The sequence below is a fragment of the Topomyia yanbarensis genome, chromosome 3 (genome assembly GCF_030247195.1).
Source record: "Topomyia yanbarensis strain Yona2022 chromosome 3, ASM3024719v1, whole genome shotgun sequence".
Taxonomy (NCBI): domain Eukaryota; kingdom Metazoa; phylum Arthropoda; class Insecta; order Diptera; family Culicidae; genus Topomyia; species Topomyia yanbarensis.
In genome coordinates, this window is record NC_080672.1 from 101,853,602 (window position 1) to 101,868,965 (window position 15,364).

The 15,364-nt window shown below is 35.8% G+C and overlaps 1 protein-coding gene across 1 annotated transcript in view; it reads left to right on the forward strand.

The window, feature by feature from the left end:
- The first annotated feature begins 897 nt into the window (after positions 1-897).
- LOC131689930 (sialin) overlaps positions 898-15,364 on the forward strand; it is a 58,565-nt gene continuing 44,098 nt past the window's right edge. The window contains exons 1-2 of the mRNA XM_058975318.1: positions 898-1,174; positions 10,892-11,285. Coding sequence (XP_058831301.1) covers positions 11,246-11,285 — 40 coding nt within the window. The 5' untranslated portion in view covers positions 898-1,174; positions 10,892-11,245. The remainder of the gene's footprint in view (positions 1,175-10,891; positions 11,286-15,364) is intronic.

The following is a 15,364-nucleotide window of genomic DNA, read 5'->3' on the forward strand; positions in this document are numbered from 1 at the left end:
CTTCCAATAGGATAACACTGATGTAGCGGATATGAATATAATCCAATGAGTTTAACCTTCCGGCAGTCACGCAAATTCACTGAGAGCACCACGTTCAGATACTCCAGCGAAACAGTCTTTGAGAATAAGCGGCAACTTTTTTTAGGGAGCCATTAACACGGCTTCCGGGAGGTTAGAAAATTTTTCAATATTCTTGTTTATATTTTACATAAAACTTGTAACAATCAGCAATCGAAACTATTTGATGTATTCGCTTCATGCGAATAGCCCAAATAATATTACTCCTAATAATCCTCTATAAGTCTGGCGAAACACAATCTGCTATTGTAGTTAGTATGAAAGCATGATTAGAAATTCGCACCTCTTGACCGCCAATTATCCTTACGCAACCTCCTACTCGCTCCCATCAACCACCTGAATCGATCGAGCAATGGATAATTCCATCAAAATTCGTTAGGGCCATGCCATGCTGAACCCATGCTAGGTCAAGTAAACAAATCTCCCCACTAACATCGGACTTTACAGCAAAAAAACGTGTTGTGGTGCTAAAGTTGCATAAGGTCTTCGCTCAGGTACGAAAAAGCCGGGTCTCCCAAGAGCGTGTTCGCAAATATTTCCAATGACTGCATTTCTCTCGCTCCAGTAGATGATCGTGCAGTGAGCGTGCACCGGTGCGACCGGCCGTCGGCCGAGTTCACTAGGATTTACCGGGCTGTAAAAACACCCACCTAGGTTTCGTTATAGATAAGCCGCTAGAGCTAAAATAGAGCCTACGAATAGATGAATCTGCTGAGAAAGTTCCTCGCTCAGCCGAGCCGTGTGCTCACAGGTTGGCGCGCGCAAGGTTTTCTTATAAAATTGGCACATGAAGTTACGCTTCATATCAGTTCGCAACGGTCGGTCGCAGTGTGATCAAGTTGAAACGATTTGTGCAAAACAGTAAGGTGTAGCGGATGTGCGATTTTTTTTGGCGAAAGCATTTCGAAATTCAGGATCGGTTGAAATATTTGGCGAGAGTTTCGATGTGATAATTTGTGTTTGATATGTGGAGCAGTTTGTGAGTAAGTGATCTCGGATAAGTGCTAAACAGTGGATGTCAATAGAAGTTTATTAGGAAACAAGCCGTTGGTTGTAAATTTTGTGGAAAGTTTTGCGATGAACTCCGATTTCTGAGGTGAGTGGTTCGTATATAAATCAGGTGGAATTCGTTAAAGTTCTTCATAATCGATGAATAGCTTCGATATATGAAGGTCTTGAATAATACAATTTAAAAAAGCTGGTAAAATATATTGATCGAGTTATCTCTCTAATGGGTTGCTAGTGAATGTCGTTCAATAAAATTTTATACCCATTCGTATTAAAAAATTGTGTAAAATAGGGAAAGATTGGAACATTTAAAGGTATGAAAAAATAATTTATCACATCAAATTTACAGTATTAGATAAGCTATAGATTATAAACAAAAAATATAGTTAGCAGCGTTATGGTTCTTTTTCCGAAACTGCTCAGAATTCTATGAAAATTTGTAAAAATGTTCCCTAGAGGTTTTTCTTTCAGATAAAGAAATGTTTTTTGTATTTTTTTTGTAAAAGAGAATATTGGCAATCCTTTAAATTACGTGTGAGTTATTGAAGGAAGAGGCTTCGGGAGCAAAAATGCACTAGTTTTATCATATCTTCAAATAAGCAATGTTGTTTTTGCCAAATTAAAAAATTTTAAGCTTGAGTTTATTCGATCCCTCGTTTGCAACTTCGTTGTTGGTGGGAAAGGGCTGTAATAACACAGAGCTGATAATTCATCGGGAAAGGGAGTGTAACAAACGTTGTTATTGTGACCGTGTATACCTCTGCATCTCCACGTTTACCACGAGCAGAAGTTTTTGTTAACAGGATGGGATAAACAATTACAAAAATCTGGATTCTCAGAAGTGTTATCGTGTGTTTATTGCTGTAGGCAGCCAGCTGCCGAGAATTTATAATAGATTTATCGTTTGTAGAATTGGTCGGTGTTAAGTCAGACCGGACTAAGTGACAAAATAATGATTTCGAGAAAAACGAGTTTAAAGTTTGAATCGCAGCATCCTTTACATTATGATTGGAAATTAATTTTTGCCATAATTCTTGTTTATTGTTACATATTTCAAATCTGGCAAGAGTCGAATGTAGGTGACGAAATTCTTTATCCAATGCTATAATTATCTCATTTTTTTATGTTTTGCGACTTAGTCCGGTCTGACTTAACACCGACCAATTAATTTTGAAATGCTCGGTATTTAAAAAAAGAAATTCAGCTTCGAATAGACGACAGTCAGGCGTGTTGCATATGTTTAACCGAATCAAACGGCAGGTAAATGATTTTTTTATTCCCTGCTTCTTCATTCCAGCGGAACACGACATTCCAAAAACAGTTCAATATAATGAAAAGCGATTACTTTTAATGTTTCTAGACATTGGCCGATATACCTATATTAGGGTTTCGTAATACAAGCGTAATTTATCGTGTATAAACTTTGGTATTACGATTAATATAAAATATATAAAACCTGTTTTAATCCACCTAGCGATGCAATTGTGCCTTTCTCATTTCTCTAAACTATGGCACGGAGGCTTTTTATGTTCAACATAATTGTGGAAATGTCCATTACATTCTTAGTACACTTTGCACTTATACACAATGGCATGCCAGCCACGAACTTGATGAGCTACGTGTCGACGGTGAAACACTTGAAACAAAAAAATATCATACTCCATTAGCCTAATCAGCATTAGATCAATGTTATCTGCTTGCTAACTCATTTTGTCATGCGGGGCTGGGTATGTGAAGAGGGCGAAAGTCCCATGAACGAACGACTCCCCAGCTTAAATTGGTATGCTTTGTGATACAGTGGTGGTTTAAAGATGATGGGGTTGAAAGGGAGGGGTATGAGGGCTGGATGGGGTGGTGGTCTGAGAGGTGATTTAAGGAGATTTTTAAAGGAGGGGCGCGAACAGTAGAGGGGGGGGGGGGTGTAACCCCTCTCCGTAAACCATCAACTACGCCCCTGTTAAAATCCAGAAACCCTAAAAGAGTCGAAAAAAAATTATTAGGGATTAGGTTGACGTTTTTCAGAGTGATTGCATAACCTTTCTATATGAGAAAGGCAAAAATGTGCCAAAATCCAAAAAAGTGAATCGTAGTCAAATTTTTTTTTCGAGTTTGCATCAAATCTCGACGTTTCATGCACCTTGAACACATTTAGCATCAAAAATAAAAATTCTATTTTTAATTTTTCCTATAGTTTATATGAGAAATTTCTGTGTGGCCGCACTCTGAAACCCGTAATTCCGGAACCAGAATTCCGATCGATCCAAAATTCAATAGCAGCCGATGGGAAGGTTGCACCTTTCATTTGAGACTAAGTTTGGGCAAATCGGTCCAGCCATCTCTGAGAAAAATGAGTGACATTATTTGACACATACGCACATACATACACACACATACACACACACATACATACATACACACACACATACAGACTTTTTCCGATCTCGACGAACTGAGTCGAATGGGATATGACACTCGGCCCTCCGGGCCGGGATTAGGTTGACGGTTTTCAGAGTGATTGCATAACCTTTCTATATGAGAAAGGCAAAAATGTGCCAAAATCCAAAAAAGTGAATCGTAGTCAAATTTTTTTTTTTCGAGCTTGCATCAAATCTCGACGTTTCATGCACCTTGAACACATTTAGCATCAAAAAGAAAAATTCTATTTTTAATTTTTCCTATAGTTTATATGAGAAATTTCTGTGTGGCCGCACTCTGAAACCCGTAATTCCGGAACCAGAATTCCGATCGATCCAAAATTCAATAGCAGCCGATGGGAAGGTTGCACCTTTCATTTGAGACTAAGTTTGGGCAAATCGGTCCAGCCATCTCTGAGAAAAATGAGTGACATTATTTGACACATACGCACATACATACACACACACATACACACACACACATACACACACACATACACGCACACATACATACATACACACACATACAGACTTTTTCCGATCTCGACGAACTGAGTCGAATGGGATATGACACTCGGCCCTCCGGGCCGGGATTAGGTTGACGTTTTTCAGAGTGATTGCATAACCTTTCTATATGAGAAAGGCAAAAAAGATGGGTGGGTAATGTCTAGGACATAACCGGAGTGTCGCGACTACTCGTTTGACTTGTTTGACTCAATGAAATATGTGGGAATGTTTCAAGTTATTCTTTATAATAATTATGGTGGTTCTGAAAAGAACCTTTGTTGTTGGTGTCTGCGTTGATAGGAGATGCGCTGGATTCTAAGCTCGTTGAGACATTCATTCATGAAATGAACAAATTTCATTTTTTCTTGCTTTGTTAAAATGTTAAAATCTCTCGAAACAACCATCGGAATCTTTTTGCTAGCGTACAGAAATGAATCACGTTTAGCGAAACATTAGGGACGGCTAATGTCCGGGACATAACCGCGATGATCATATTCTTAAAAATCTGCTTGTATCTCATTCAAATGGCTAAATTTTACGCATTAAGTTCGATTCACCGGGCTCAGCGAAATTTTCCTGAGGATCCCGTTCGTGTGTATATATTTAGTAAAACAATTTTATTGTCGAGTTCTCCGCATTGAATACAGGTCAATATTTTCATATGATTTCAACAAGCAGACAATGTACTTGTATGAAAGGTGGAAGTATTTTGAAGTAGTTTTAGTGGAGGTAACAACATAAAAACATGTATTGGACATTTTACAATGATTCTTCTTAACCCCGCAAAACCACGGGGATGGCAGCAGAGGGTTAAGTTATTTGGAAGAGATGACAGTTATTATATGATAACTAAAAATATAAAATTGTTCTATAAATTGCAAAATTATTGCTTAACACGGCAAATTTGTGATTTCATTCATATAGGAACAATCATTGAAATTATGTCAATTTATGCTTTGCAAGATTTGACATAACTTCGAAGTGTGGTCACGACACCCCTGTTATGTCATATATATTACCAACCAATCTATTTCCATTTTGCATTCGGTTTGTAGATAACTATGGTGATACAAGACGAGAATCTTTTGAAACGATTCAAACCTTGTCGACGATTTGTTTCTATTGCGTACATACATATGAACATTCCCCTTTCGCAGCTCATACCGAATGAGTACGCTTTGCATCAAGGCGTTCCTATTTATTAACTTATCGGTGCAGATGGAAGGCCATCCTTTCGTGCGATAAATGAAAATATTTTCATCATTCGTTTTTGTGTAGCTTTCGCTTAGTGGTAGAGTTGCCACATTCACTGATTTTCTTGGAAGGATTTGCAAAAACCTTCGGGTTTGTAGATTAATTTGAAAAATATTTTCTTATATGATAATTATTTTGAATTATACAAATTAATAAAAGGAACTTCCTAATAAAATTCTTTTTGCATTATATATTCATCCTAAGGACGGTTTGCATATGACACAAATCCATCACATGTATTTTGTTAGTCCTGAAAAGGACTGTTGGCAACATTAGAGACGCGTGAATTTGCTAATCTTCTTCGGGCAGCTTTCTTGGCAGGTTTGGCGGCCTTCTTTGGCTTTGAGATTCTCGGCTTGTTCGCTGCAGCCTTCGATGTTTTGGTGGCATTTTTAGTGGCAGTTGCTACCGCCTTTTCAGTGACTGCATTTCTTAGCCTTTGGCTTTTTGGCCTTCTCACCGCCACCACCTCCACCAACGTTTTCTTCTTCTCTCCGGTGGTAGCCGATTTGATTGATCTTCCGATGCAGCTCCTCACGACCACGCACGTCTGTTATGCACTGCGTCTTACACACGTCTGGCTTTGAGAAAAGCTGCGACACCCCTATTTATAGGTTTTATCATTAATGTTGATTCTCATTTAAAGTAGTTTTTGAACCATTTAAAAAAAAATTATATAGCAAACAACGTATCGGTAGCAAGCGTTGAACGTTTTCCTTCCAATTTATGAAACAAGATTAGCAATCCGTTTAGTAGAAAGAATGTTATTAAGGTTCAAAATGTACGTAACGCTTTCGCAAATTTGCACTATTATCGCTTTCTCGCTCGTTCTCGTGCGATCATGAGCCTTTCCTTTCCGTCCGGTTTCTAATGACATAACCAAAACGATTATGCCGGCTTACCCCCACGAACTGCTCTCGTCAAGCAACCCAATACGAATAATCATAGGAACAAACATGTAGTGGACCTATATATAAACTTTTCATTATTTTATTGTTCGGTTGGTGCACCATATTGACGGCTCTGTGCGGGATGGGCTGAAAATTTTCACTTTTCCGAGTCGTTTTCGAAAGATTTCTCAAAACACTATTTTTCCGTCGATAATGAATGTCCTACATATTCCAAAATTTAATACAACATTGGTACAAATATTATCGACAAAATGGCTAAAAAATAGATTAAATCCATTCAGTACAACAAAAGATATAAGCGTTCAAAATCTTACATCATTTTTCTTCCGAGATTTTGAGAATGGGCCCCTATATTGAAAGGTGAGTCGTTAGTCACGATAAAATAAGCACTACCAAAGTACTTGAAACGATTAAATTTGTATGTCGAATAAACGGTGCACGGTTTTTTGTGAACAAGAATGGAGACAATAAGAACAAAAAGAAACTAGCTTGTCACTTTTTGCGTCAATATACAAGCTATAATATTATTATACTCATGAAGTAATATGATTAACTTGACAATAATATATGGCATGTAGTACTCCAAAGCATATAAAAGTACTCAATACAGTGAGAACAATTAATATAATTGATTATTTAATAGGCTAAAAGTAAAACATTGAATATAACAATAAAACATTTGTTCTTCGTGCTGATATGAGTGCCGCAAATTGGTAATTAGTTTTAAATTGTAAGACTTGCGAATTATCAATTCTCAACCCTCATATATAATTCAAAATGTGAGTGATGACTCAGACGAGACCATGCGTATTTCCCACGCGCAATTATTGTATTAGTTTCCTAGTTGGTCAAAAAAACACAACAAACAAAGAAATTCGTTAGCTCCGTCTAAAGAAATATCAGCTCGATTGGCATCAACCGGCGGATACTGCATTGCAATGCCACCAAAGCGAAGAAAATTTACGATTACATACGACAAAATATATGCAATTCTGTATATAACAAAATGTGTACTGCATAATTATTAGCATTACAATAAGGTCGGAAAAATAGTAGCATAACCGAGGTGATTCATTTTAGAAGTTAGCACTGTTGATGAATGATTTTATAAAAATTGGTGATAAGCGGACGAAAATAGCAGACCACCGCCAAATTCAAATATGATTTTTACATTGGATAAACTAGCGCCAAATAGTCTTGAAAACAATAATTAAACGTAGGAAACAAACTGAACATAAAAAACTTAACTTAATCCACATAGAAGTGAGATGAGATTTTTCTCAGAAAAAAAAGTTGCCAAAATCGTGAACAAAATGCTACAATCACGTTTTGACGAAAACCGGAACAAGATGATAAATCATGTATTTTATAAATATGATTTAGTAACTCATTTTATTAGTGTAGATATTTGTTTTGTTTTGTGAACTTCAGCGACGGTTTTCACTACGTCATTACCAAGTTGATTTTCTCTACGTGAACTTGTTCACAACTTCTTAAACATTATTCATATACCAAATTCGTTATATTGTTCATAAATTTAAGATCATTGTTTATAGTCCGACTACACAATGTAAACTGCTTCATGATTTACATACAATATCTTGACAATGATCTGCTTTTCGTTGTTGTGAATTAGTTCACGAAATCAAAACTGAATATTTTTCGTGAACGACTTTACGATACTCGGAATATTACTCACGAATCCTTTAATGGCTCGATTCCTAATACATTAGTCACGACTCACAATTCGTGCTCGTGAAACATGTTACAAAATCGACTTTTCATAGACTCGTGATATGATATATTATTCACAAACACTTTTAGAACCATCGGAAATAAATGTATTGGAATGGTGCAGGATCAAGTATTCAAGTAAATTCTTCAGATTGTTGAATGATAGCTCTGGTAAGGGCATATTGCTGGCTGAAGATCAAATTCGCTGATAGCAGAAAACATTTCCAACGGGAGTCTGCTGCGAGTATCATGACTGGAACAGATTTGATGCAGCAATATTCCAGATGTTGCGCTTTTGGTGTGTTTTTAAAACCGGGAGCTTTCTAATATACGATTTAATGGAAGATAATTGTCGAACTCACCACGCCAAGCAAATAATTGAAATAACGAAGAATACACGAATTGAAAAGCATGACAGTTTCATAACATCGAGTTTATCTGGTGATTCCCATTGCTGGTCTACTTTGTACATATCGATAACCTAAAACCAGATTTTTTCGTCTTCTTTCTTAACATTGTTTACCGAATGATGTCAATCGAATATCTTCAGGCACTATTATTTCATTTGCAGTTTCATTATTGGACAAGTAAAAATCCCCCTAGCCTTATATCGAGTTTCAAACTTTTTGCGAACATCATTCAAACTGACACTAAATAAACCAATAGACACAGCATACGCAAGGCTTTCACTCCTGTAACAATTCACTGACTGTGCGGCTATTTTAGGACAACTAGTTTAAGATACCAAATATTTGTTTATGCTCTTATTGATGGACAACAAAGTGTCTGCTCTAGTAAATATTCGGAGTAAAGCTTTGATAGTTTGCAATAATGCTCTCAGGTGATATGACTAATAATTACAAAAGAAAAATAGATATGTTTAGAAAAATTTGGATAGTTTTGTCCTCTTAATCGAATGGGGCAATTTAGATCATCTAATTATTTAAGAAATATTGAAATTTGTTCAAGAAAAGTGAAATTTGTGTGAATGTTTGGTTTAATATTTCAACTTGATTAATTGTCCCATTTTCTATGGGATTTCCTATATACATGGGACAATTATGCGAAGAACGGCAGGACAGCATAATTTCATCAAGTTTTCTAAAGTGTATCAACGTTTAATTCACCACTAATGCTCAAAAAGCTAGCTAGCAATTCTGCATTGTTGGTATAAGTGACATTTCGGCTAAACCTGAATTAGTTATAGAAATATATCTTTCGAAACATTCTCAATACTTTGAAAAGAAGTAGGGTTACTGCGCCCTACAACATCTTAGCACCTCTATTCATCCCAACATTTCCACACATTAGTTAGAGCAGTATCTGCTAGCTCTATTCAACGCATTGGCTCCAATGGTAGGATGATTAAGGGAGCGTAGTACTCGACTTTTCGCTTCGCTTAAACGCGAGTATTTTACATTTTCCAAGCCAGATTTTTTATGGTACTGTTTCTTAAGAACAAAGCGAAGATGTTGATACCTATTTTAGCGCAAACCATTCACTGTAATCCGAGTTATCAGCGAAATAGTGTGACATCCTGACTATTGAGATGAATAAGGGCTCGTCTACCCTATTTCGCTATACAAATATTTGAAAGCACGTTTAAATTTTCACTTCTACTATATTACATACTACACGGTGTTCATATAAGTTCAACTGAGAATATAGTGAAATAAAAAAGACTCAAAGTCTTAAGTAATTTATAAAATTCAACATACGAGTCTTTTATTTCGGGGAAAAATATTTCAATTAATTGACTTCATTTGATAGTCATTGATTTGAGCAGTCGTAGATAAAATATGTGAAAAGCATTATTGATCGATGTTTATTTTTGTCCTTAATATTTGAAAAGCGTTCAATTTTTATTGGAACATTATAATGTGTTTCTTGCTAATTTCACATTTTCCACGGATAAAAAAAATATAAATTCTACGTAGACTTTTGGAGAGACCCCCCCCCCCACCGGGTTTGATAAATGTCTACTTAAGTCTACTAGGGAGGAGTGAGGTGGGTCAAAAATCCCAAATTTCGATCCACGCGGTTTATGAATGGTCCCATATCAATTTCAGGATAAATCTGACCTAATATATTATATTTCTTAATATTTTCCTGTGCAAATCATTACTGATATCATTGAAAACATCTTCATTGTTTAGATAACAAAAAATATTTACTTTTCTATTTTTCATCGTCGAAATCTATTAACCTAATGCTCTAATTTGCATCGCTATTTAAATTGCATTTGTAAAATTGCTTCGTATAATTACCGCTAGTCAGTTTCTCGGATAATTTCCAAAGTTTATGACTGCTGCACTCACTAACATTCTAGAATATACCTTTCTTCAGAATAAGAGAACCAATAAAAATGCAATTACACCGTTACCTCGGTGAAACTGATGAAAATTGCTTTTTTCCAATACGCCGCAAGAGTAATCCCCTGTTTGTGATTGCCTATTCCGCTCGCTTCTACCTACAGACTTCAACCGTCAAAAACAGACAACCCCGTCATTGGCACGCAGCGTCATGCCCCATTTGAAGATTGCCATTGATAATTGATTTCAGATTCGTTTCGTTTATTCACCAATTGTACCCAATACGTAAACAACCATCGCTAATTTAACACCAGCTATTTACACAACTTATCAAGAAAAGTCCCCAATACCGTTCCCCACAGAATTTGGTATCTGGTACTAAATATTCTAATTAGCACTTTACTGCCTATGATCGCAAATCAGTCCTAAGAAGGCAGGTAATCCCATAGAAAATGGGACAAGCATGCCATCATGGGCAGTTTACCCTTCTTTGCTAACATGCATCATTGCCGCAGCAGGCTGATCAAACGTGTCATCAATTAGCACTCGCAGGTGACACTTCAGCATCACTAGCTAACAACCAACATTCCACCATATACAATTATTGTACACTATATAGTACGTTCCAATCACATTCGGAGTACATCTTTCTGCTTATCCACATTCGTTTCAGATTCACCCCCATCGAGTGACGGAACCGCGCCCGAATCAAAACAGTTGCATGTCCTTCGCAACGCATCGCACGGAAGTGTGAAGCGCCTGGCCTATAGGTACACCTGAACGGGGAAAAGGCGCAATATGAATTTTAAAAACTATTTCGCTACCTCCGATCGTCGAGAGCGTGTGTAAGGTGTTGTTGCCTTTGCAGCGAACGCTTGAAACATCAACGCCAGGTGAAGAAACCCGTCGCACACCGGTGAAGGTGATAGTGAATCCGTTTAGAGGTCACACCAGCGCTGGTAGTGCAATAGATTTCCGGGCGATCTTTTTTTAAGAATTGTGAATATAGGAACCAATTTTAGTCAAGATGGTGCTGAATCCGTTGGTACATTTAATAAAAACTGTGGGTGAGTACAATGATTTTTATATTGAACGATGAATAACAAAGAATATATAGCAGATTGAAAAGCTTTTCAGACCTACTTGTTTCCTATAGTAATTCAGTAGACAGGCAAACGCATCAATACAATTTAGAAAATTAAGGATTAAAATAATTAAAATTAATTAAACGTTCACAGCGAAATAAAAATGAGTAACAATTAAATGCACTAAATGAATTAATTTAAAGTATAAAACAAAAGCAATGATTTGAATAAAATTACTAGAAATAGTAAAATGTAGAAAATGAATCAAAGTATTAAAACGCTTTTGATAAAAGTGAATGGGATGAATATAATGAGTTGAACGACTTGAATGAATAAAATAAATATGATGCATACAATGAATGGACAAAATGAATAAAATGAGAAAAATTATGATATCCAAAAAATAATAAATTTAGTAAAATAAATAATCGAATATAATGAATAAAATAACCAAATCAATATGATGGCCCTTTCAACAAAAGCAATTATATAAACAAAATGCATAAAACGTTTAAATTAAATAAAATAAATAAAACCAAGGAAATTAATTTACGAATATATGAATAAAACTAAGTAAACGAATAAGATTAGTAAAATTATTAAAATTAGTTGAATTATTACAAATCCACTTAGTGGCGCAATTGTGCCATTCTCATTTATGATTCAATGACTAATTATGTTCAATGCACAAAATTTAAAAATTCATTTTAAATTTTTAGTACACTTTGCACCGATATTCAAAGGCTCACCAACCACGAACTTGATGAAAGACTGTAAACTAAAAAATATATAATATTTAATTAGCTTAATCAGCGTTAGTTCAATGTTGTCTTCTCGCTAACTTGATATGCGAGGATAGGTTTGTGAGGAGGGTGAGTTTATTATCATTTGCCTGGCGAGTGAAGGTAACGGGAATGAGAGAGGGTGGGTCTGAAGGAGGTGGAATGGGGAGGGGGGCGTCTTATGAGGATGTGATATGGTGCGACGGGTTGGGGAGAGGGGGCAAGGGTTGATGAGGAGTATGGTGAAAGGCTGTTAAAGACAGGGAGTGAGTGCCAGGTGGAGGTGTCGGCCGTGGGGGGACTCTGAGGGGGCTTCAATGATGAGGGATGGGGGTTAGTAAGCGGAGGGTTATGCGACACGTGTGAAAAAAGGGGGGTAACTCCCCACAGCACACCCCTTGCTACCGCCCTGTAGAAATCACGATAAATTATCTTAGTGGACTAGCCGGAATTAGGTTATCGATTTTCAGAGTGATTGCATAGCCTTTCTATATGGTCCAAAAGGTCAATTTGCGACAATCAATCAATATTACATCAAATGTCAACGAATCATGCATTTTGAATTTTTGATTTTGATAAGTTTTGTATCATTTTGATAGCATTGAATATAATGGAATTTATATGGAAATATCCTGTGTGACCGCATTCTTCAAGCCGTAATACCGGAGCCAGAAATCCGATTCAAATGGAATTCAATAGCAGCCTATGGCGATGTTAGAGCTCTCATTTGGGTCTAATGTTGTTCAAATCGACCTAGCCAATTCTGAGAAAAATTAGTGGCAGTCTTTGATACATACAGACATTTTCCGATCTCGACGAACTGAGTCGAATCGTATATGACACGCGGCTCTGCGGGTTGATTATCAGAGTGATTGCATAACCTTTTTATATGAGAAAGGCGAGGCGAATAAAATAAATACAATGAATTAGATTAATTAAATGACCCAAAGGAATGAAACGGTTATAAATGCAAAGAGAAGAAAATGTATAACAACAGCGAATTTCACGAAACATGTGGGTAGCAGAGGAATACAATAAATAAAACAATTATTAAAATCAATAATACGAACAAAATGGTTTTATAAAATTAGCAAAAATTATGAAACAAAGAAATTGAAAGGAATGAACGAATCAAAAAAATAATTAATGCAACGTATAAAATTTAAAAAAAAGAATAAATTTATAAAATGAGGTATTTTAATAAAATAAATAAAATACCCAATATGATTGAAATTAATAAAATGGTAAATAAAATAAAATGAATTACATTAACAAAATTAACAAAATCAATCGAACGAAAAAAATGAATGAAATCTATAAAATAATGAATGAAATGAATAAAATGGATAAAATAAACAAAAACAAATCAATTCAATAAATTGCAAGTGTTACATAATTTATGAATGGTCACTTATTTACGCGTAGATCAATTATCAATTCGTCGCCTTTTTCCAATCGTCGAATGCTAAATTTTCAAAATTATTAGAAATGAAAAAGTAGTAGTTTGAATAGTTTGAAAACTGTAGATTATCCGGAAACTGTCCTACGAGTATACATGGTTCCCCTTGAAGCTTATCCGTCTGGTTCTAGTTCAGAGCTTAAAGCGCTTCTCGGCTTACCACTATCAATTCTAAAAGTCCTAAGCCATATCAAAATTTTATTTCCATGCAGATTTCTGAATTCGCCTTTATTGACTTCCATTTCTTTTTTCAAACTAACTGGACAACGGAAGTGGATAAAAGCCACAGAAAAATCCATTTTCCACGAACTCATTATTACACAAATGTTTTACGATTTTAACAACGAAAGCGATTCTATACATGCGGTAGGTAATTCGGAAGGTCGCTTATAAAAAGCGTTAGCATGTTCTAAACATTTTTTCCATGCTACCTACCTGCTCGCGTTTATTGCAGACCCTAGGTTGCTCGCACCTATCGCACTTGGGTGTGTTATGCGGAAACTAAATTTTTAGCCTGCATTACAATCACAGCACATTGCTACAAGATAAGCATCACCTTTTCAAATGCCTTCCTCCAAAGGCTAATTGAGTTTGTTGTTTTCTTGTTTTCGTTAAGCCTGCAAGCGTTTTAACCCACTGATGAATCCCTTTAAACTTCCAAAAATCTTATATTTCCTAGAAATGGCCTAGCCATCAAAGCGATTATTCAACATAAATTTTTAGTTTATGACACACGACTTTGAAACCATAAGGACAATCTGACAGTACAAGTGTTTTGTATATTGTGTAGCTGATGAAAATAGATTTTGTTGGGGAAAAAGAAAAATAATTTGGTAACTCATATTTGCATAAAAGTCTAATAAGATGCATAATTCGCCAAATGGAATAATATAATATAATCCCAATGAAGATAGAAATTGAACTAAAGGCATATTGAAAGATGAACGATCAATCTTGAATCGTATCTCACACAGGTTCATCAAGAGTTTAAAAATAAACCAACATAGAAATAATTTCACATAAATATAAGTACTTTTTTGAGAACTTTGCCAGATTTTCTGTGGATCTGTGAATACGAATTTTATTAACAACGAATGGTTCGCAAACTAATTAGAAAATGTATTTATAATTCCGGCTCGTGTTCCTGGTCTGAAACAATCATAAACAAAAATTGGTGTACATGTTCTGGAAGGAAGAAACCCTTACAGAAATAATTTTATAAAACTTCAAATTATAATCGAAAATAAGAAACCATTAAATTCATCATATTCAGTACACCATAAATTTATGCCACCAGAGAACCAATTTTTTAAGTTAATTACAATATGGTACCTGATATAGAAATGATGAAAGACAGCGGTTCGACCCTTCTACACTATTTTGAGTAACAATAATATAAATAATTTTTGTGTGTAATTTTCACTGTTAAAGTTAAGTCAGCGACGGCGCTGTTTCAATCGGGACACTTTTGCTCTGTTTTCGAAAGACCAAGGCTGTTAAAATATTCTTCATTACTTCAAAGACATGATATAATAATTGCATGAATTAAGATTTTTGTTTATTTTTGGACATAATGTGAGAAAAATGGGCTCAAGAATTCACGTGCATTAGGACTGTTCCACCAGATAAAGGCCATCAAACGTGCCATTGCGAAGTAGTTTGTGTTGAATTGCACGGAACTTCGCTTGCGACATTCCGTGCGAAATACCTTGCGACATTCCGTGCGAAACACCGCGCGAAATTCCGTGCAAAATTCCATACGAAATTTTGTGTGAAATTCCGCACGATATTCTGCGCGAAATTCCGTATGAAATTCCACG